Raw genomic sequence first — 24,711 nt, 5'->3', positions numbered from 1 at the left:
ATGTGTGTTTCAGCATCCAGCGCCAGAACACAGCTGCTCAGCCTGACACGTGTAAAGTGCCAAGCTGGGGCCAGAGTGTGATAGCTCCCTTCCCTCTGGTCCCTGGGAACAGACCCATTTGACAGCTACCACCTTCACCTACCACTGCCTCTCTTGGGATTTCTGTCTTGCACAGTCCAAGAGGGTTAGTCTCACACAGAGAGATCTGATATCTGTATTTGAAAGGACAGATGTTAACTTTTATGCATAGCAGCTGTGGGAAAGAGCACTGGAAATAGCACGAAAAGGAAAATTCGGTTACTAAAAAGCAAATGACAGCACTGGAAGCATTACTTAGAAAACCAAGTAAGATCGCTGTAATAATCCTTTAAAGGTCTGATGTGCGTATCAACAATACACACATTCCCAAATGGTCAGGAGAATAAAACGATTGAAGCAAAAAACACCCCCTGAAATTGATACTATTTTAGTCATGCAAAATGAACTGCACAGAAAACAGTCAAAGAACTCATGTTTTAGAATTGTTGGCATGTCATTTCAGAAGCAATGCCTTCCCTAGAGTGGAGGAACTAAAACAATCATTCCTTCTTGATGATGTGATTTGTTGACTGTGTCCCTGTGTATCTTCTATGTTATTTAAAAGGGGTCCAAAACAAAACATGAATATACTAATGGTAAAAGGCACATTTTTTGTAGAAGCTTCTTTAATCTTTTCAATTAGGTGGCTCAACATGATCCTCAAGAAACAGCAGATACTGACAGTCCCATACATGGGGTAGATGCCTAGACAACAAAAATAACAGCATTTCCTGTGCTCTAAACTCTCACTAAAAACAAGACTTAGACAGCCAAGTGTGCTAAATAGGAGAAGACTGCTAAAATACTATTTCCAGGTGCAAGCAAATCCGCCAGAGTTCAGAGCACACACCAACCCACCTTACCACAGGAAAGCCAAATCTATCACAGCACAGTGAAACTCAAAAAAAAAAAAAAAAAACTTGAAAGTAAAAAAAGAGGGAAAGAAAAAAGGTCTTAAATGAACTCTCCCTTAACATCAGAATATTGCCCAATAAAGAAACATAATCCTTATTAAACTGGTACTCCACATGTTCTTAACAGAAGGGTCAAACAACTTAATTTTCTTGGAAAGACAGATAACATGACCTCCAGGAGTTCAAGTTGCTGAAAGTACAAAACAAAATTAGTACCAGCTCTACACCTAGAGAATTGAACACTGTCCTTTCCTTTTTCTAAAAGCAAAGAATAATTTTACTTTAGGTATGACTGAAATTCTCAACTTTCGTTTAAATAGAAGTCTTTGCTAAACCTGACAGATCCCCTAAATAAAAAGGAAAGGAATTAAATTTAAATCCAACTTAATTCTATCAAAAAAAAAATTCCTTCCTTCAGTTGCTTTATTGTTGCATGGCTGATGTCCCAGTATTAACAAAATCCAACTCTAAGTTTTAGCAAGACACATTTATGTAACAATATTATACAACTTAAAGTTTAAGAGAGACAGCTTAGGAATTTCTCTGCTGTGGTTCACACGACATGAGTGACTGCTTATCTAGGCTCTGCACTAAAGAAAAAATAGAAGATAAAGTTGCATGCTGTTGTAAAAATCATTGCTTTTCTGTACTGGAAGACAAATCTCAAGGGATAGCTCCTAAATCATAGCAGACAAAACAACAGATAAAAGTACAATGGGACTTTCAATTTTCTTGTTAGTTCAAAATAATTCTTCAAGCAAGAACACACCATACACTCATACATCACAGATGCATGATCTCTCATGCAGATCTCTCCCTCTTGGAAATAAAGGATTCCATGTCAACTTATAATAACTCCTGATGTTGCTTTTAAAACATGTTACACAAAGTAACACATTTATCAACAGAAGTCATGTCCTTCTGGTAACATATATTCATTTATCAATAGCTAGAAAAATCAGAGTTGAATTAAATTCAAGGAAAGCATCTTTCTCTGCATTTCAGTAAAGCATTGTTATTATAGAAGGATGAAACCTGAGGGAAAAAAACCCAAATTCAAGATACAGAACCATCGTCTGTGAAAAATTAATTAAAATGGGCTAGTAATATCCATTTGCTCTGAAACCTGAAGAAACTAAGCCTACACATACCATCAACCTCAACTCAAGGAGCAGCTTTTCAGGGATTATCAAACATCCTGTCATGTTACCCCTTGAGCAAGCCAAAACTAAAGCTTTCCTTTTCCCCTCCAAAACAATCCTAATTATTCATTGCTACTGCAATGTTATAAGGTGCTGTAAAAAAGGGAGGATATAAATGCTATCAAGACTTAGGTGACAAATACTCATGGCTCTCCAGGTTAGAAAAAGAAGCATAATTCTGGCTAGAGTCATAATATAGTTCAATAAACTTTCAGAAGTTAGAAATGGGAAATAAAGAACTTCTGTTTCTGAAGTCCTAAGGACAATCCAGCATTGAAACAAATCAGAGTAAACATATAAAAAAGAGGAAATACTTGTATTGCCCAAGCTCCCAATTACCACAGAACTTTGTGGCAGTCAAACATATAAACGTTGTTCAGAAAGCCATCACTTTGCCTTCACATAATTCCTAATTCTCTCAGCACCATACTCAGTATACTGCCCACTCAGTAGTCACTTTTAAATAGCTTCACTATTCATTTGAACTGTATTATACATATGCAGACACAGGTGACATAAAATATTGAGCACACCTCTTTGACACCTACTAAAGGTTTGACATGAAAAAAAACACCCCAAGTTTGCATTAAAAAATTCAGACCATACATATTCTGCAGTTCTCTTTTTTGGTGTTCAGCATTTTAATCTTAACTGGTAAAGTATTCTAAAAGTTCAAAATTCCTTTTACATCAATGAAGCTCCCCTGTGTGATTTCAGAATTAAACCTACTTTTCATTCACATTCATAGAACAGGTGAGAGATATAGTACTGATGAACTAAGACATCTACCCTAAAGATAGGATAGTGTATCTAAAATGACACTACTGCATATCTAGCATTATCATTTTGCTGACTGCCCCTGAAAGTAAACTGGCCATAATACTGCATGCAGATGATAATTCACTAAAAACAAACAAACCTCAGACTGGGCCTTACCTAGCTGTTTTTCTCGCTCTTCTCTCCGTTCTCTGGCAAGTCGTTGCCTGTCATCAACCCTTAGTACTGTTGGATGATCTACAAACAGAGAAAGAGGAGTATTAGGCAAATAGCATAAAATCAAATACTACCAAGCCCAAACCTTTAGGAAAATGGCTGTTAAACCACTCTAATTTTTCTGTCAAAATAGATCATGTTTTCAGAAATCCATCTTATTTAAAAAAAAAAAAAAAAGGCAGAAAACTGATAATTAGAATGCATTCATACTTTTTAAGATGTAAAATATTTCCAAAGAATAGACTAAGATGTAACTGTGAATACCTAGCAAGACTATTGCTTGTGAAAGCCTAGGAAGAAGTTTTGTTTCTGAGTCTAAACCAATTGGACTGTTAGCGAGCATTCTTAAAAAATACTGTTTATTACTCCATAACGTCTCCCCAAAATGCACAAGAAAGTCTACTATAATAAAGCATTGTCTTCTCCTTGATATCACCCCAGAACAACCAATAAGCCCGATGTGACACAAAAACCTCAGCAGTCAAGTGAAACAGGCTGGATCAAAACACTGATCTGGCTGAGACTCTGGAAACAGCCTGATATTGATCTCAAGAGATGTTTGTGTGCACATGTGTTAAAAATTCTGGCAAATATATTAAAGGCAGTGAGGCATCACATGCAGGGACTGGTATAACACAAGTCAAGTAAGATGAGAGCTTTAACTATTCTTGTAGGTTGAAATTTAGCTACATGAGTACTTCACAACTATCTGCAACTGGCTGCTTGGATCACAGCAGTAAAACTGAGGATAATATGAAAGATCTGTGTCAGAGCCCAAGTTTCAGTTTAAAAATTCAGGTTTGCTTGCTCAGTGATGATTCTGGAAAACAACAAAGTGCTGAACAGCTAGCATACAACTTCCAGTTTCAGCAATGGAGCTGTTCCAGACAAAAGGAACAAAATCCAAGTTAGCAATTCATCTCAGCATGCTGCCAAAACTAATTTCCTACTCAGCCTGTTCTGTTAAACCTGGAAAGCTCCTAATTTTATGCTTTTTTTCAGTAGCGCTGAAAAAATCTGCTTTGCACAAGAACACAATAAACAAAAAACCCACAGAAAATTCAAAAAGATTTCTGGGTATAAATAAACTGTCCGATTTATTTTAGTATTGAGGGAAAGTCTGTTTTTAAGAATTTTAAGATAAAGAACTACCTAGAATACTGTCATCATGAAGGTGCAGAAGACAACAGAGCCTTTTCACTCCCCGGTGTGAATACACATGTAAGCAACTTGTAAAAACATGTAGTCAGCCTACTCGTGTATAGGCTGCATACCTATGAAAAAAGTTATTAGAAAACAACACAATGGGACATTAAACTGAGGTTAAAGATATTTGCAAAATAAGTCCCTGAAGTGAGGCTGTGCTAGACTAATTTTGAATAGTTATTTGAATTTAAAAAAACAACGTGCATTTCATCCTGTAGCAGAAGTTTCTGCATAAGCATGACAGGACTTTTTGGGTGAACCAGTTCACCAACAGCTATGTACACTTTAGTTACTCTTGAACTCTAATTAGTGAAAAATTATTATCTCAACAACTGTCAGACTAGAGTCCCAATTAAGAGTCTTAATAGCAGTGCAAAGTAACAGCTGCAAGGAGAAAACCGACTGCACAGCTGGCAGGGAGAACCTTCAAACACGAGAGCCCCAGTGAAAGGCACAACAAGGAAAAGGTCACCAGCAAAGACAAAGGTAATCTGTCAGGCAGTTATGGGTCAAAACTTTAATGTTGGCTGACTCGTTCACAGTGCTGCCATTTCTGACACTGTGCTCAGCCATGCCATGGCAGAGATTTGCCCACTGCACGGTGCACATCTGCTTTTGGCTGAGGTTCAGCAGCACGCTGACTCACACGCAGCCCCTTTAGCATGCAGACACGGGTCAAAGGGGTAATAATATTCCTTCTCTCTGGTGACTGGCACACAACATTCACAAAACACGAATTTCTGTGGCATGAGTAATTAGCGCTTGTGGAATAATGCACATCTTCCCTGGAAAACAAGGATTCCCTTCAAGGGCTGTCAGCAAAGTCAATGTAACGTTGAGTTGACAGAAAATGATGAGGCACTGGGGAAAAATGTAGAAACCTGCTTCTTTCAGAATATCCTTCCAGTTAGGTTTTTTTTCCCTTTTCTTGGGAAGAGAGATTTCCCTATCAGGGAGAGGCAACAATTCTTCAAAGAAGCAGGAGGGTTACATAGACAGGCAAACTGAAAAGGTCTCCCTTAAGAATTCCTAATTATAAGCAAAGGAAGGAATAAAATAAATTTTTAAAGTTGCCCTCTGTCACTCTGTTGGAAGATATCCAATTATTTTTTCCATATCACACACCTGATAGTGTTCACGCAAAAACAGCCCCTCTCCCAACACCCTAGGATGTTAGAACAATCCTAAAGAATTTGCATCAAGTTGCAGGTTATGCAGAGTGTGTGCCTTCAGTAACAGGCGATTTTGCATACATTTGGGATCACAAAGAGCTAAATCAATATTAACGCAAAGATGAGGGTAACATCTTTGTAGCAGACCAACATTGCATTTGCTTTGCTAGAAGCTGGAGCACATATTATCAGTGTAAGTCTTACACTGATAATTAAAATGTCTTCTCTAAGTCTTCAAAACGATCCTTCATAGTTTGGCCACAACCCCATCCTCCAACATCTGCATTCTGAATCCAGATGTTCTGCTGGCACCACCTGTGCAGAGCATCAATAGTTTCAAAAACAAGAGAGGAGTTCAGTGGGACTGCTCTCCATTTTATTTCTCATGTCTCTATGCATTAAAAACCCACCAGGCAAATACCTGGGGGACTGGCATTTCTTCTTACTCAGTAGGAATATCAGGACAATCAAAGTACTTTGTACTCTCTTTTGCTCATATTCATCATCAGATCATAAGCATTAAGTTACTGTGAAAGGAAATGGGAAACATGTCAGCTGCAACGAATCCTGCAAGAATTTCTCATCTTTTTTGAGAAATAATTGCCAACTGGACATATGCAAAGCCTAAGACAACATTCCAGGAAGACCCACATGCTGCCTTGGAAGTTGCAGCCTGTTTAATGCTGCAATATGTGGAAAGTCGCACTTAACAACTGTTTCCCTTCATTTATGTAAAAGGCATGGAATTAAGCATTTGTATGATAGGGATGTTTGGAAAAGAAATAAGCTATAGTTCTACACAGGAGAAATTAATTTTATACCTGCTGCTGGAAATAAGGCCTCTAAATTACATATGAAAACAGTATATATCCATATATTTTAGAACATTTAGTGTCTGTTCAAAATGAATTTTAATAAGTTAATAGTTAATTTTGAAAGCTTAGAAGTTGTGAACAGTGTTTTGCAGAAATTCAGCACTGAAACATCAATAGGTTTTTGTCCCTAATGATAGTAACAAAAGGAAAAAAACAAGTTTTAAAAATCTTCTATAGAACTAAGACTCAACAAACTCTTAAGCAAAATTTATATTTGTAGAAATTAAGTTCCTATATTAACAACTGTCATATATACTTTGTAAATATGACTTTTGTGTCTCATACTATCACACCTCCACTCTACCTTCCCTTGCTCCAGCCCCAAGAATTTTGTATTCCTTTCTACACACCAGCATAGATGAAAGGAACATTGGAACAGCTAGGACTCCCTCCTGAAAAATGAAAACTGGATTAAACTATTGCAGAATAAAGCAAATATTGAACGCTGTCCAACACAAAGAGCTGTGGGAAAAGGTAACATTGTCTTTATTTTTCTCCTCCTTTTCCTACTGCCTCTCTGACCGAGAGTAGCTGTGATGCCTGTGCTTTGTGCAGGACCCAGTGTGCCTGGCAGAGCACACAAGGTGTGATCTGAACGCAGACAGCGCTGGGATTCCTTCCCTCTGGGGATGGAGGCCAAAGGCATCCCTTTTGGGGATAGAGCGGAGGCTGTCACTGCAAAGCAGTCACTTAGCTGCCAAGCTGTCAAGGAGCTGAAAGGAGAATGTTACAGTGGGCCTAGTCCCCAGCAACACAAGCACCTCTGCTTTCCCAGGCATCTAAGCAAAATCATTATTAACTGCATACTTTAATCCTGGGTACTTGAATTGCAACACAAGCCAAATTTAGGTATCTAGATCTTGATCTAAGCATGCAAGTGGAACAGACCCATGACACCAAGGACTGCATTAAGCTTTTTTGCACATACATTTTCAACTGTGTAAGGAAAGAGTGAATTAAATCCACATAATGTACCTGCGAGGTAGGGTGAAGTAATGAGAAACATCTGCCCACTGCATAGAGTGTGTTACAGAATATGGCATGCTTTGTGGTAAGTGAGGAAGTGCCTGAACAGAGGCACATTTATATAAACCTGCAAATCTTTGCCTACAGCACGTAATTCTCGTTCAAGCACAGATGCAAACACAGTGGCTTCTGTTGTCTTTTCTCACTTCTGAACCCTCATTCCTAAGCTACTCTAAAATATATGCAGATTTTTCCAGTTTAGCTTCTTTGTAAACAATCACATATTCCAGTGTATCTAAATATGAACAGCCACCAGTTTTGTCTGAAACAGTAAGTGAGGTACAAAAGCAAGAAACTTAAGAAGTTCCTGTGATAACAGCTGTTTTCCACACACCATTGAGGCAAATGGCCTTAAAACATGAAGCATGGGGAATGGTGTACCTGGTTTAGTTCCAGCGTTGCTTTGTCCTGAAGTGAGTTTCTTATCTTGTGTTTCAGAACCTTCAGTTGCTAAAATAAGGAAGAAAAGAAGATATTAATTAACTATTTTACTTAATAATAGGTCACTCTCCTTATTATAACGAAACTTAAATATTGCCGGATTCCCTTTAAAATCAGACTATTTCAAGATTTCACCTTAAAGCCATTCTACATCATTTTGCATAGAAAAAAGCCCCAAAGGCTACACAGAAAGCATTACAAGTTCCCAATTCAAGTTGAGGAAAGAGCCACAAGAAGATTTCATTTTAACAGTGTGTTTTAATAAGACTTATAAGATGACTTGCAGATCCCAGGTTTCTAAAGGTATGGTAGAAGACAATGGTAAAAACTTATTTACAAAATACTAACACACCTGTAATACAGGACTGAACAGAGGACTATTAATCACCTGAATGAAATCTAACCAAGGAGATATTCCCATTATTTGCAACAGACCTTTGATCTAGCCCTACCAGCCTAGAACATGATCTAATTCTGGAGCTCTGAATGACCTTTCAACAACCCTTTATGAAGAAAAAAACCCCAGAAGATTCATTACTATTATTCAATCCAAAACCATATCCTTGGTTCAGCATCTATGTCTAATTAAAAAACAAGCCAAGAAATTAGATGCCATGATTTTTTCATCTAACTACTCATCTTTGTATCCAGCAGTTTCACTATTAAGAGTGTTGGAGTCCAGAACATACCAATCTGGAACAGCCTAAAGGCAGACTCTAAGAATTCTAAGAAGCCTCCCCAAAAAAGCTTGAAAGTATTGGCAAACAAAGATAAAAAGACAGTTATAAATAAAGCTTAGGGGATGAAAGACACTGATTCCTTTGAATAAAAATACCACTAGAAACGAAAGTTGGAAAAAACCCATAATTACTCCAGATTTAAAAGTTAAACAGGCATTAATGTATTAGATCCACTTTAGAGAACAAAATTAAAACAAATTTTCCTCAGAAGGCTCCAAGCAATTTCTTTACACATGTCAGCTTTAACACACTCAGCACTTAGTACCTCAGTGAGTTCATTCCCTTCATGGCCTCACAGAAGTCTTTGTTTCCTTGCTTACCTCCTTCCACAGGCATATTTCAGGATTAGAGGCTAAAAAGTAGCAGGAAGAACCTGTATGTTATGTGTACTGTAACTTTTTTTGCAGTGGGAAGGTGGGTGAGGGAAATAGAAAAATACTGTTATCAAATGTTTAGTATTCAAGAGCAATGTATTGCCAAGAACAGTGTTCAAAAATCATGTGGTCTCACCAAAGAAATTGTGTGAAACCTTAAATAATTGTCCTTAATTATAACCTTAAATAATTGTCAGACACTCCTCTTCCTGACGTGTGTATTAAGTCTCTTGCAATCAACAGAAAGAACCACTGTTGAATTTAAAAAATATGACAATAAGAACTGCAACACCCTGAAGGCAGCCCAACACAAGATTTTAGTATTGGCCATTTTAAAGGCCTCATACAAAAGATTGGTGTGACCTATGAGTAGATGGATTGATTTAGGCAAGGTAATTTGAGCATCACTGAACACTTGCACTACCAGGCATGATAGGATCCACTATTATAAAAATCCATACCTGGTGCTGGAGCAAGTCCAAAGAAAGCTGAGAGAGTTGGTGCAGTGTCTGGAGCACACATGCTAAGAGGAGCCGGGGAGGGAGCTGGGGGTGTTTAGCCTGGAGAAAGGGAGGCTCAGGGGGAACCATATCATGCTCTACAACCGCCTGAAAGGAGATTGTCGCCAGGTGGGGGTCGGCCTCTTCTCCCAGAACATGTAGCAACAACATGAGGAGAAAATGGCCTCAAGTTGCACCAAGGGAGTTTCAGACTGGGTATTAGGAAAAAATTCTTCCCAAAAGAGTAGTCAGACATTGGAACAGGTTGTCCAGGGAAGTGGTGGAATCACCATCTCTGGAAGTGTTCAAAAACTTGGGGATGTGGCAACTGGGGCCATGGTTTAGTAGTGACCATGCCAGTGTTAGTTTAACAGCTTCATTTTAGATGTCTTCTTTTTAGATATTTTTTCCAACCTCAACACTTCTATGATTCTAAACTCCTTATATCTTACCTCCCTCTCAAATTTAAGATACTAGTAAAACAAGCTTTTCTCCAGCATGTATCAACCATTTAGAATATTCTCAGGAAAAGGCCCAGTGTAACTCAGTGGGACTACATCACAAATCCCATCAGCCTGGCCTAGGGCATCTGATAGAAGAGGAAACTGTCATAAAATAGTACACTGATGTTCTAATAGTGTCAGCACAAATTTCTTTGCATTTTTCATACTGAGTACATGCCTTATTTTCTTCAAGTATTGTGCTGTGGGATTATGCAACACTCCATTAACTTCAAAATGGTGGTTTAAATGCCATCCAGAAAATACACTTGAAAAAAGCCTAGATAGAGGAAATAATACTTTCCCCCCCATATTTCCTTGTCTAACATTTCCTCAGAATATTTTTTGACACAGTTCAAATACACATTCATATGACCACTCATATGACAAGTGATGATAAGAACAGATGGCACACCATGAATTTTAACTATGCTGGATATCAACTAAGAATTGGCACAAGTACTTAGTAACCAGTGGAGGTGTGCTCCCACATAAAATACCTCTTGCTCTAGGATACAAACAGATTAATCAGACAACAAAACATCTAAAATCCATACCTAAATATTGACAACACCAGTTTCAATACCTAACAGATGCCAGAAGAGGTATAATTTAACTACCTAATACTTGCTCTGCTGCTTATCTTGAACCACTTCATCTTTACACAAGCGAAGAAAAGTTGCACAAAGAAGTGTTAGAGATGGATCATTTCCTGTGAAGCACAGCTCCTCTCAGCGATGCCATTACTATATGGCACACCATCAAACAGAAAAATGTACCTCAGCTTCCAAGGAAAGAAGGGAAAAAATAGGCGGGGGAGAAGGAAGGAGAGAAAAGATATATGTATTGATACTGATTAATATGCATGTATTTGTAAATGCTGAACATTCAAGTAAAACCAGTTGCAGCGCAGAATTCAGTATATATACCAGGGGCAGAGCTGAAAGAGATCCATAAGAATGACTCGTGCTAGGGAGGATCTCTGCAGGCTCAACTTTTAGCTTTGCTTTGAACCAAGACAAGTATGAAACTGGCAGATTATTCCTAAAAGAACAGCTTTGTAATGGAAATGAAATCTATTTAGAAATCTCTGAGTAGTTTAGATAAATCTGTGTGTTCACAATCAGACAGGTTCAATCAATACTTCTGTTACCAGGATAAGTACAAGCTCTAGAAGGACTGATAAGCAATTTCATAGGATGTCAGCTCACTCCATGTCTCATACAGCCATTATAATTACACTCAATTCCTACAGCAGTTAACAATCTCTGTACCAGTACCAAAGTTTATTTCCTAACAGGGAAAAACCCCACTGTTTGATAGCCAGAACTACTTTGAAAGAGCTGTTCCATGATCAGTGTCTGCCAGACAAAAATGCCTTTATAACCTTACAGTCTGTGTTCCTCTTGAAGTAACAAAAGCACTATCTCCAGCTTGCCCAAAGGAGGCCTGTGTGAGCAGAAGTAGGAATTGCTAGCAGTGGGAAGCAAAACAAGCACAAAGAGAAAGTTTAGATTGAAAAGATTCAAAGTCAAGGAAAAGTCTCATAGAAAACACTGAGAAAGGAGGAAAACCATAATCTTTTAGTGCTTCTTTATATTCCAGGTAAGCTCTGGTCAAAGAAGAACGGCCTGAGAGACATGATAACACACTCAAGGGGGAAAACTTAAGTTTGGAATTAGAGCCCCTGGGAGGATGTGCTGGAAAGCAGAAAGAACATTCACCCAGACCCTGGAAAAGCCACTGAATGCCAAACATTGAGAGAGGAAGGATCACACTGGCATTTTGACAGGTTTTTTAAAAACATAAGAGCTGTGCTGAATACAAACACTTGTTTTTCAGACTGTGGCACATCAAGCACATGTCTGCACAATCTGATCCAGCTATTCCCAGTGAGGTGAATGGCAAACCAAAGGCCCCACAGCAAGGCTGAGGAGCTGGAAAGAAGATGCTTAAGCTCTGCTTCATGGAAGAAGGGAATCAGCCACAAGACAGAGGCAGTTCTATTTCCAGAAGGTCTCTACCCCCAGAAGCGTATGCCTCAAGAGATTAAACGCAGTGTGAAGGGGCACTTGGGGACCAAAAGCAAGAAGTACTGCCCAGACCTGTGTCAAGGTCAGGATGTGCACAGCAGCCCCCCCAGAACTGCATCCTAGCACAGGTCTGGAAAGGGGAGCTGTGTAAGGGCTGCACAGCTGTGGAGGAGAGCACAGGCACAGAAGAGCCCCAGGCCTGCAGGCAGCCATGTGTGCCTGACAGCGCAGGTACACCTCTGGGTACAGGCTGCTCTGAGCACCAAAGGGGAGAGAGCAGTCTCCAGTTTCCTGCTCTAATTCTACAAGCAAGAGAGAAGCTACTGAGAAGCAGCCATAAGGAAAAAGAAATAGCTAAATCAGAGGAGGAGGGATTACAGGGAAAAAAGAAGAAAATCTAGCTATTCTGTACCTGCCACTTGTCATCTAATCCTCCTGGTATGACTGAACAGCTACTTTTTTTAGCTGTCAAAGAGTGCCGGGGGTGTGTGTTGAGAGATAGGGAAGGCATCAGAAATGACAGCTGGAACAAACTCATGCCTCAGTAAAAAAGCGCTGCCAATACATAGCAGAGGAAATTCAGCATTAAACTGGGAAATTTAGAACAGAGCTATCTGGGAACTGATATATTCTTTATTCCTCAGCATCCCATCCTGTTACCTCCAATTATTTCCTTATGAATGCTGCCCAAAACCAAAACACAAAAAGCAAACCAACACCTAAAATAACAAACAAACAACAAAAAAACCCAACCAAAAACCAAAAGCCCCACTCTTAAATTCATTTGCCTATTTTTATTTTATATAGCGTGTCACACATGCACAATGCAAAAAATGTATAGCGTGAATTACCCAGAATGAAGCAGAGAACAGAGTATTCTAAGTTGATGTAAGCAATAATAAAGAATTGGGGCTAGTGCAGGCAGTTTTTTCTAGACACTGGAAACAGTGGCTAGCTAGCCACTGTCAGCCAAGTCAGAGGTATTGCTGTGCTAGGTAGAGTGTGTTGAAAGTGCAGATACAGGTCAGAGCTGACAGAATCTATTAGCTTAAATTCAGAAACACATTAAGACCAAAATCCTGAGTACCTGGCCCAGAATAAGCATCTGAGCATTCAGCAACCACCTGTTCTATTCCAAGGCAACATCACTGAAATTTAAGACTAAAGAGCCTCTTTAATGGCAAAACTGGATTGTTTATCCTACGAGCAAATTCTGTGAGCCATGATCTAGTGGCTGAATACAAGGAAAAGCAGAGTTCAACACAAATTAAAGCTTTTTCCACTGCATGTGACTTTTGCCTCTTTTCACATCCATAGTTTATGAGTAAGACATGCAAAAACTACTCTCCATGTTTACAGTAAAATATATTTTGCAAGTCCTTAGAATTTCATATTCTTTATGTTATCAATAGTGTCTATATATATTTAGACAAACAATATACTAAGTAATATCTTAGTGCAATTTACTGTTTTAAAGTTAAGTAATGCATTCATTCCATACTTGCACCCCATACTTTCTTGTTACTTGCACTTTAAAACTGTAAGCTTGGGAGCAAAGGACAGCAATCTTTCCACAGATAAACAGGTTTCAAAGTTCTGTGGCTGGCCAAAAATTACCAAGATGCATGTAGTATAGGTGATAGATTAAAAGGTAAAACAAAAGCATCTGGATGTTTATTAAAACCTTCAGAGTAAGTCAGGACAAAATTGTGATCTGCTCTCTTCTTTAGAGGTGTTGGAGAGAGTAAGTTCTAAAGAATCGGATTTAAAAACTCGTTAGAGGCTAGTTTTCAAAATCCACTTGTCAATAATGACTCTGAAACTTCCCCTCAAGAAGAGAGCGGGGTGGGTATTGGCCTGGAAACCTGTTCCAGCACAGCTGGAGAAAAAATTTTCCAGTGCTTCTGCACTGGTACTGAACATAGAATAGACCAAATTTCTTATGCTGCTGCTTCTACCATCTGTGTCTGAGCTGAACACTAAGTCAATGCTACTCCTTGCTGTCACAGCATAAGTACCCTGGAGCCCTAATCTTGTTCAGGGCCTGATACGCTTTTCAGAAGATTATTATAAAACAGTGCCTTGAGTGAACCAAAATCGCACTGCCACCAGCACTGGTTTTGCTTTTGTAAACTCCCCTGCACGCAAATATAACCATTACCAAAGTCATGTCCTTCAAAACAAGGTAGGAAGGAAATTCTCACCTTAAATTACCACATGCTACAATGTGACCCTGCTGAGAAGCTTAAAGATGGATTAGAGACCCAAACACAACAGTTTGAACCCAAAACCAAACCATGTCCTCTCATCACCAAAAACCATTTTTACAAACTGCACCGAAGAGCTGTGTGCAGGACAGTTACACTCACCCTTAACCTGTTCAGGAGCACAGGAACTAAGCATTGGCATTTTATCAGGTTAAAACATTCCCTCTTTTTCTGCAACAACTTAAAACTTCCCTTCTGTACAGGGAGTAATAAATGGTGCCTTGTGCATTGCTGCTGGCCTCCAAAGTACAAGCAGCCTGGCAGCAGTGTAGTCAGCTCCTATCCACAGACCATTTTGGAGCAACCTTCATCCTTTAAAGCCCTGGCTGCAGAGCCCTTCCTGTGTAGCAGATGTGCTCTCCTGGTAGCTGGCAGATGCTCCCTGAGCAGTTGCTGAGGACAGGAGCCAAAGGGCACACTAAGAGACCTTCGCTAACACCTACTATGGACAAAGAGCTTCCTGGTCCTTCTGGGGAAGTTCAGTGACCAGTTAAGTAGGTAGTTTGAGCTCAGAGCAGTGCTGGGGTGAGCTCAGATCTTATGGATTTTTTAGCACAACAGAATGGGAAACAAGGAAAATATCTCTGGAGAATGGAGGACTGTAGTACTTAGCAACAGATTGCAAGAGGGACAAGGAGAGCACAACATCAACCTACCTTTTGCAGAAGCTTGCTCACAAGAGATGTAAGCTTTCTAGGCAATGGGGAAATCAAGATACTGATGGGCTACTGTCCTTCTTTCAGGTTAATCCTTTGAGGAAGAGCATATAGATAGGAACAGAACTGAAGCACCAGCTTGGAAACTTTACACATGTACTGCCCATATTCCATTCCACCCAAAAAACCCCAAGCCCTCTTGAATGCACTAAACACAAGGCTCAAAAGAGACACTAGAAAGATTTCTCTAACAGAGCTACCAGAAGAAAAATAGAAACATGTCAAAACCAACTCCTTCAGGCTTCTTAATTTACAGTCTTCAGAAAACTCTTCATAGGATGGATAGGGCCATACCATCAAATCTAAATGTTTTTGGAACAAATTTTTGTTCTAATTAACAACACTGATAAAGTTATTTCAAGAGATTTACAAGGTTTTGCCAACTGCTACCTCATTAGCAGTGAGGCAGAAAGAACTGCAGGAATTCTGCAGAGGTCTTGGATCAAATGCACTCCAGTATTTTAAAACTAAAATCTAGATTTCTGTTTTGAAGCAATAAAGACATGTACCTAATTTTGGTTAGATGTCAACACACATATTCTCTTGTTAAGGGAAATAGGTTGAAGTGATTTCTGGGGAACTAAGGAGAAGCAAGAGTATTTCTAGATATAGACCAGTTTGTTATTTTTAATGCAGGTAATACAACTTCAGATAAAAACTTTTTGGAATTTCCATCATTAGCAAATGGAAAATGCCTGTTCTTCTGCAGTCTAAACAGCTGTACTTACAAAGTACATTTTCAAGTTGGAGATTTGAGTCAGAAGAGTGACAGAATATCTGTGTTTCATTTCTATTCACTGAAAAAAGAAAGTAAAGTTCATGCCTTATTTAAATACACCTATTAATTAATTTTATATTAAAATATTTTCAATTCTTAAAAGCTCGATGCTTTAGTACATCTTTTTGTACTTCCAACATTGTGGAACTTACCAGTCTGGTTTGCAGATATAAATAAATTACATGACACCAAGCTTCAGTGAGCATACCAGGTTTTTTTTGCTCTGGCACTTACCATAGAAGTCTACCACCAGAGTTGCCAAACAAAGCACTGTTACCAATGCTCCTCATCTCATCTCTAATGTCCTGGCTGAGCGAAGCAGAATGAAAACTCACCAGCATTAGTGTTTACTACTCACAGAATGGTATAAAAGCTGTCATTGTTTTCATCATATTGTAGACTAGAAAGATAAACAGATGATTTTAAACTGTCAGAGCTAATTCAGCACTCAACTGTAAAACATTAAAACCAGAAGCATAAATTGATTTATTTGGAAACAATCCACAGACATAAATCTGGATGATGCAACTGGCTATCGGGAAAGGGTCAGCTCTTTTTTTTTTTTTTTTTTTTTTTTTTTTTTAAAGATTAAACTTGTGTAACTGCTCCATTGGGAGATGCATATTTATAAAAGATTACTTTTGGCTGAGTATGTCAGCTTAAAAAGCATTGTATCCTAAAGTATTAAATAATGTAGAAGATACAAAACCAAATGCCTTTGTAGGGAGAGTCTTAGAATCTCTTAAGGATGATAAAAGGAACACAGTATCTGTACAGCATTTTTTAAAAAGTTGACACTCATATCCTCTAGATAATTAGATTTCATCATCTTACTGCAATATAAAGCCAGGATATTAACATGAAAGGATCCCTGGAAAAAAGATCCCTGTTTTCTGCTGGAAAAGCCTGTGCTATGAAGCCAGTTCTGCAGCTGACCAGAAGGCTAGCAAGCTCACCCAAACCCAGAGGAGACACGTGAATAGAAGCTTTTTAATTACACATCACCAAAGTGAAAGCTGAAATATCACTGCCTGAGGGTATGCAGGACAACCTCAGTTCCAGAGAGCCAGCAATTTGTGCTGTGCGGCCTGTCTTAGGCCATGTGCTTTTCAAACACCAAAAGCAAGCAATGTGCAAGATGCAGTGATTTATTTGTCAGACTATTACACAAGGGCAAACACCTTCAGCCAAGGTACAAGGTACCAGCTGCTTGTCCTCCTCAGATTTCTCACTGCTGCAGGCAGCATTTGCTACCACACAATGTCAGAGAGATTCCCATACCCAGGATCAGTGTCAGTTGTATTGCTGCAGTAGCTGTACATGGAAGGTCACCTCAGAGATTATGAAATAGAGCACCTGTACAATTTTCTAGATGAAAAACTCTTCTGGACTTCAACTAGAGATCATTCTCCAAACTATGAGGTAATTCCTGTGACTAATTCCAAGCCACAAAGAAGCTTACACCTACTGCTGAGAAATGGAGAATTAGGCACAGACCAGCCTGCTTTCTGTATCACACTGAACCCAAGGTGAGATAGATTGCTTGAACTGCAGAAAAAGCAACTTGAGTATCCCATTATTTGATATCCTCACTCAGAGGGCACAATGATCAAAGCACATTGCAGCCTGGGAGTTTTAGTGAGATAGCAACTGCAGCAAAGTGACTGTGGGCATGGAGAGAAGGGGAAAATGGATACTTTGCTATACATTGCTCTATTGAGCAATTTGATCTTGAGATAAAGTAATTTTTGAAAACAATGCAATCTCTGGTCTCAGCTTTGCAACAAGAGGACATAATCACTTCTCCTCGCTGATGTAAAAGAAAACGAAACATTCTTTTGATGCAATACATATTTTTAATTTAAATGAGTATGCCACAAAATGAATAATATCTACTGATTAATCCACAAACACAGACGTCTTCAGACCGACACAGTGCTTTCTTCTTGCCACCCCACTGACAAGTCACCACATTCCTGCTGAACTCAGTGCATACCCATGCTTTCAACTCTTCTGACTTAGCTCTATGTGCACTAAAGCTCATAGCTACCATCCTGGTAACCTCATGTTTTAGACAGAGTAAGCCCATAATAGTGGTACCCCTGGCACTACAGAATCATAGAATGAATCATAGAATGGTTTAGGTTGGAAGGGACCTTGAAGATCATCTGTTCCAACCACTCTACTATGGACAGGAACACCTTCCACTAGAGATCAGGTTGCTCAAAGCCCCACCCAACTTGGCCTTGTACCCTTCCAAGAATGCGGCACCCATACCTTCTTGGGCAACCTGTTCCAGTGCCTTACCATCTTCATGGTGAAGAATTCCTTCATACATGTCAGCATACTGATCATTTAAAAGCAAGGCAGTAGTCTTCTTCTGTGTCACAGTAATTAATTCCTATCTACAGCAAACAAGTGATTCTTGTGGGGACGCCCCCATACACACACACACACCATTTTCAGGTGCAGTCCCAGTGTGCCCTGCCTAAGAACACGTGTTATCTTCACCAGCATGTGAATTCTGAGGCTTGCCTTTGCCAGGCAAGGGCAAGAAATACCACAGAAATAAATGAGGTTTTAGAACTGCTTTTATTTCAGATTTTGGCTTTAATAATCTCTTTCTGCTGTGTGTGCAGCTGCAGGCACACTCTAAAACTAGGGCACTTCTAGCATTTCACACACACAAGAGCAGCTGCAAGAGGCATAAGACACTTAACAAATGAAGTGATATGAACTTTTTAAGCATAAGAAAGTTCAAAAATAGAATTATTCTCCTTCAAAGCCTTCTTTATTTGGTTACTCTGCACTGCCACCTTACACAATATACAACTGAGATTACAACATGACTCTCCCACTGCATTACTTTTAGAATACATTTACCATCTCCCTGACCTTCCAGTACCTCCAACCACTTTCTTTCTACAGAGCTTCAGCCAACAGTACAGGAGCTCTTACTGGATTCCAAGTTACTAGCCTGTCACACAAATGACTATTCCCTCACTACCCGTTCCCATTAAAAGACATCTACAATAAAGCTTAAGAGAAATCCATTATCCAAGATTTCCCCTCCTCTGCTTTCAATTACTTTAAACTCAGAATCACTGTATCTGCTGAACTAAGTGGAGTCCTGGCCTTCATCCCATAACTGCTTTAAAGCATCTCCACTCTCATCCTTTTGCATCTAGGAAGAAGATTGGGTTGCAAGAGTAACTTTGTTCAATTACCTCATTTGAGAGAGAATAAATGGGCACTCATCACAAGAAGAGAAACAGGATAATTTCAACCCAGCCTATTGATTTAGTGGCTATTTTCCTCTTACAGTCAGCCATAATAGAAGTGCATTTGCACACACAGACAAGTGTCTTTAGACTGAAAGTGTTTCATACCCATTGTGGTTTAGTTTCACAGGAGAACTCCCAAGAAACTGCTATACACAGGCCCTGACAACTGTCTTTGGTGAGATCTTATCAAATCTTTACCAGAGAACGAGTAAAAATAAAGATATTCAAAACACAAGAAGAGAGTATGGGGGAAAAGAAGCATTATTTAATGTTAACAGTCTAAGGCACTTAGTACTCCATGCAAAGGAACATGGAGAAAAATTTACTATAATTGGCTATAGAAGCTGCAGAGTTTTCTGAATAAAGTAATGAAGCAGTACCTTGTTTGCTAAGGAAAAGTTCATTGCCACATGGGTTTCATCTCCTGACTTGGCACTCTGAACTGAATGTGGGAGAGCCGTGCCAACACCAGAGTCCCCTGCAGGAGCCTGACTTGGCTGAAAAGCCAAGTTAAGCATGACACTGAGATAACTATGCTGCTCCTGGTACCTAATTATCTTCACACAACAACACTTTAGGCCACTTAGATTTGTGCCTGGGACATTTGCGGGGATTACTCTTCCAAAGAGATAAATTCTAGACTACCTACAAGTTAGTGGGATCAATACAAGTAACATAGGTAATCATTTCACTGCTGCAGGTTTTCTTGGGCAAAGCTCCCTGCAGCTCAGATTTTGCAGAGGTGTTCAGAGTCCTCCTTCCAGCCTCAGAAAAATAAAACATGAATAATGCCTGCAAGTTGCTATAGCAACAATCACCTCTCAACTAAAGACAGCAGGAAGATTCATAGAAGCTGGACTTCATTTATATAACCTACTCTGTACAGACAATTATTTCTGAAACAGTTAAAACTATAAAGACTCCATGCTGTTATTTAGCAGTTGAGTTCCTGGATGCACACGTTCAAGCCATTACTCTAATTCAGAGTACTCTTGCCTGAGGAAAACAGGCGATTTTCTGGTAGTCTGCTTCTGCCTCGCTCGAAGGGATGCTGTAACTACACAGAGCAAGTGCAACACTCCATTTGCTGCTTCGTCTCCTGTTCTTTTTATTTAAGAGATATATGCTATGAGTGCAAGCCAAATAAAACGAGCATTTAGTGTGGCGCAAAATGCATGTACACAGAAACAGTGAAGCAAAAAGGAATGTTTCCTACCATTGCTGAGCAGGGAACAGAGCTGAAACTCTGACTTAAGAAAATATATTTCTGTTGCATGACTTATCTTTAATCACCTCAATCACTGGGAAAAATAAAAGCTGTGCCAGGCCTACACTATCACATTTAAGGAAGCAGAAGACAAATATAGCTAGTAGCAGCCAAGAGCTCAACAAGATTCTCAAGACACCTCTTACAGGAAAACTTGTGTTTCAAAGTAAACATCATAGGAAACTGGAAAGTTTACTTTCCATTCAGGGAGCCGTTCTTTACTGCTGTCCAGCTGTCGGGAAATAGGGCTTCCTGAGGAGCTACATACTGCTTGGCAGAAAGGCAGCAGATTCTAATTGCTAATTACAATACTCCATGCACAAAACTGAGTCTGCACAAACAATCTTAATAATTCCTGAGCTCCTTGTATTTTAAAATTTTAAAATTATAAAAAAATTATAACACATGAACATGTGTTTAGAAAGGCAAAGATATATATTTCAATAGGAAGGTATTACATGCAACCTTTAAATAACACAAACAGTTACTTTTGAAAAGTCTTTATTATGAATATATCAAATGGTTGCTATAGCTCTTTGGCCATTGTGTTATAAGAATAATTCATAACCAAAGTATAGTATCTACCTGGGTTCGCTGTTGGACCCGAGTGTCACACCTCTAAAAAATACATCTTGTCTTTATACACTGCCACCCCACATTCTCCACACAAACTCACCACCTGCAGAAGTCTTTTAAAAAAATCAAAATTTGTTTCTCCATAGAATCTCCATGGGCACTGGATTTTTCTTAGACACAGACCACTCTATTGGCAGCACAAACATTTGCCCTAAGCGCAGTAGTACAACAGCTCTTCATATATCATAAAAGCATAAAACATTCCAAGTCCATGAAGGTTCTCTTTTAGTTCCCTAATCATTAGTGTCATTGGCGTTCCAAGCAATTGCTTGTTAGCTCTCTTGGTGATTGCATTGCAGTTCTTAGGCCTTTGGAGACATAAATTTCACTTTTTGCCTCTCTACTGTCTTCAGAGAAACCTTCGGTCTCTGACTGACATGCTTTTATTTTAAGCACCTTCCACAATTCCAAAACCAGTCTGAGAGGATTCAGCTATACTCAGGTTATAACATCCAATGAAAATTAAGTCTTCTGAAGAAAAAACACATGGAGAAATGGTTTGCTACTGAAAATAAATCAAACCCAACATATCTTAGTCTGTTTTTTTTAACAGAAGCAGAAAAAAATCTTGCCTTACCCACTTCCATTGCTTTTAGTTATATATATAAATGGTCTGTATATCCAACAAATCAAATAGGGCGTTAAAAAAAAAGTACTATTGTCATTGGATTTGATGCCTTAGTTACCTGGAGAAAATCCACCATGGTGCTGTTTGGATTGTGTCTAACACACAAAACATAGAGTAAGTGTTAAAGTTGTAGCCTTGCCTTTCTGCTCTAATTTTTAATTGGTTTATAATGATGACATGACAGAATATGCAATGTAAAACCTCTAAGCACAGCAACATCCTGTAATCAAAAGAAATCTATTTAACACCAAGTTTTAAGAATAAAAAACAAACCCAGATATTGTTTTAAACTAAAATCCTCCAGTGCTCAGTATTTTGCTAAAAATGCCTCTCATTCTTAATACAAAGATGTGCACAAATCTTTGCTTTGGGGCTGTTTCTAGTAACTCAACTACAAACTCTCAGAGGATATTTGAAGTTTCCATTAAGCTGTATCATCACAACCTCAGGTATACAGTGCTACTGAGATAGATCAAAGCCTAACTGCCTTCACAGTTATTTACCCTTACTGATGGGAGGGCTATAAATTTCCAATAACACAATCACATACTAAATTATTCGATAGTATGTCACATATAAGTTGCATTAAACAAGGTGCAGAGTCAACTTTCACACTGAGATTTTCTAAATTTCAGTTCTTGAATTTGAAACCTTAAAAGTTAACCAAAAGCTTGCATAATGCACTGACATATATCAGTTACCCAAATTTAGGAACATATAAGCATTAAAAACAGGTAACTTTATGTACCAGCAAAATTCCTTTCCACTAGATGTCCGCCTGTTCCTCTTATCCTATTGAACAACATCTTTGGCCTCTTTCCTCCTCTTACATTCTGCTTCCCTAGAGGCATCACATCACTTTTCCTGCAAACCCAAACCAAACAGCCTTGGAGAAAAACAAGCCTCTACACTCCTAGCTGGTGCACCTGGTGCCAAAGCTGCCTGCAGAGACTGGGACTTTTTTTCCCTGGCTGCTTCCCCTCAGACCCCAGAGCTCCAGGAAGGACCATGCTCAACTCTTTCCATGGAGATCGTGAATAATTTGAACACTGATTAGCCCAAAGCATTTGAGAAGAAAGGCTGCTGCCTCAGTTCAGCCAAAAATCCTGGACAGAAATATAACACTCAAATGCTGAATGCATCCCTGACAGGCACGAGCTGTGACTTTTTATGTCGCTAATTTGAATAGATTTTCATAAGGTCAAGAGGAGGCGTAGCTCTAAAACCAAATTCATACTGTTCCCAGATTCAAATCTTTTCATTAAAGCATTGTGGCCTTAAGCCATCCCTCGAGACTGATACTAAGATTTTTTTTTTCAAGAAGCAAAACTCCCTATTACTTTCCCATATCTCATTCTTTAGCAATTGGTCCATTTGCTGAAGATGAAGAAAACAAAAAGGAGGGAGAGAACCTGGCAAGAAAGAAATGGAGGGCAAATAATTTAAATCTATCAAAGTTGTAAAGAGATTGAAACAAGACTCTTTAAATGGGAAATGTTATGCAACCTTTATTATTTGCCATCTGCCTTGTAAAATTCAAATTAAGAATGAGAAGGATAAAGTTCTCACTTGGGGTCATTCTATTATGCAAAACATCTTGATTTTACAACATCACTGAAATGCTTCACGGAATTACAGCTCTTTAATACAATAAAGTGGCCTCCTCTCTTATTGTGGATTGAGAAAACAAAGAATTTAGATGTCTAAGCCACACACTTCATGGCAGCAGCCTAGTATCCTTGACAGACCTAATAAAAAAGATGAAGGATTCCAATTGCTCTGATAGCAAAGCTAAATATTTAATTTAATGAAAAGTCTTTAAATTTGACCCTAGAAACAATGAGGACTTGTTAACAGTATTTTATATAACATTTTCTAACATTAATATTGTATTTTATATATTTTGTGTCCCTGCCTTTAAAGAGTTTTACAAGAATCACTAAAGTAAACTATAGTGTATCTCTATATCACCAAGTATATCTCTACAGTTATTTTGTTTTAGACCATGTTCTTGCTTCTGAGTCTTCTATGTGGTCAATCAAAAGAGAAAAAAACAGAGTGTCTCATTGGGGTGTTTATTGCAAGTGACTTACATCAGTGCAGTACTTCAAAGTCAACCTACTGCTCTATAATGCACCTCAAATATCCCACTTCAGCACAAAACACAAAGCCTCACATAAATTTATGTATTACATAAATAGTGAAAAAGGAGAAAATGGATGAGGACCGCAGTGCTGCAATCACAGTATTTGACTCTATGCAGAAAAGCATTGTTCACCATATTAGAATTACATATCTGAAAGCCCAGGCAGCCTGTGCTGGATGCCTGATAGCCAATGGTAGCGGGTCCAGTAACTTTGGACAGGCTGACCATACCTCCCTTCTTTGCCTCAAACAGGTGAAATGGAGATAGAAAAGTGCTCGAGACTGCTTCATCTTCAGGCAAGTCACTCAAGCGCCGTCCTCCAGCCCTTCCTTTGCTCACAGAGACAGTGGTTGGGAGGCTGGCTGCCAGAGCCATTAAGTTTTTTTGTGTGCAACCACCAAAGAGAACTGGCTCCATACCAACAATGCAATGGTTCCCACAAGTTGCCTGCAGGATCCCCACACTCCCCTTCCTGGCTTATATGGGAGACACATACCAGGCTTTGTGTGTGTTGCACAAAACTTGGGACCAAATAGATCAATTACTGCTGAAACCAGGCTAGTACTAAGTGCTTCCTGGGCTCCCTCTATTGCACTGTGGAAATTTTTTGGGGGATGCAAATGGACTTCTCTAAAAGGTTATTCCTTTAGGCCTTACCCATGTGGATTGCCATTCCACAGGGAGACAGAACATCAACCCTCCTTCAATCTTCCGTAAAAGTATTTTTGTGGGCAGTGAGTAGCTCATCACCAGTGACGTTCCAGGCTACAAGATTATTAAAGCTCTATGGAATGTGACTAAAATAACATCATTCATGTCCACCTTACTGGTTTATCTTCATTCAACACAATGAATATTTCAAAGTCAATCACTCTGAAGCATGATGCTGCTGTGTAAGAGATCACCTTGCTTCGCAGCCCCTTGATCAGCACAGC

General features: G+C 39.1%; 1 protein-coding gene across 5 annotated transcripts in view; it reads right to left on the bottom strand.

The window, feature by feature from the left end:
- MAP7 (microtubule associated protein 7) overlaps positions 1–24,711 on the bottom strand; it is a 111,023-nt gene that overhangs the window by 39,991 nt on the left and 46,321 nt on the right. For all 5 annotated transcript variants that reach the window (XM_066315613.1, XM_066315608.1, XM_066315609.1 and 2 more), the window contains exons 2-3: positions 7,848–7,916; positions 3,131–3,208 (exon numbers count right to left, since the gene is read on the bottom strand). In XM_066315613.1, the coding sequence (XP_066171710.1) occupies positions 3,131–3,208; positions 7,848–7,916 (147 nt within the window). The remainder of the gene's footprint in view (positions 1–3,130; positions 3,209–7,847; positions 7,917–24,711) is intronic.

This window comes from Sylvia atricapilla, chromosome 3 (genome assembly GCF_009819655.1).
Source record: "Sylvia atricapilla isolate bSylAtr1 chromosome 3, bSylAtr1.pri, whole genome shotgun sequence".
NCBI lineage: Eukaryota > Metazoa > Chordata > Aves > Passeriformes > Sylviidae > Sylvia > Sylvia atricapilla.
The sequence above is the reverse complement of the archived record's forward strand: the minus strand, read 5'-3'. Positions and strand labels throughout refer to the sequence as shown.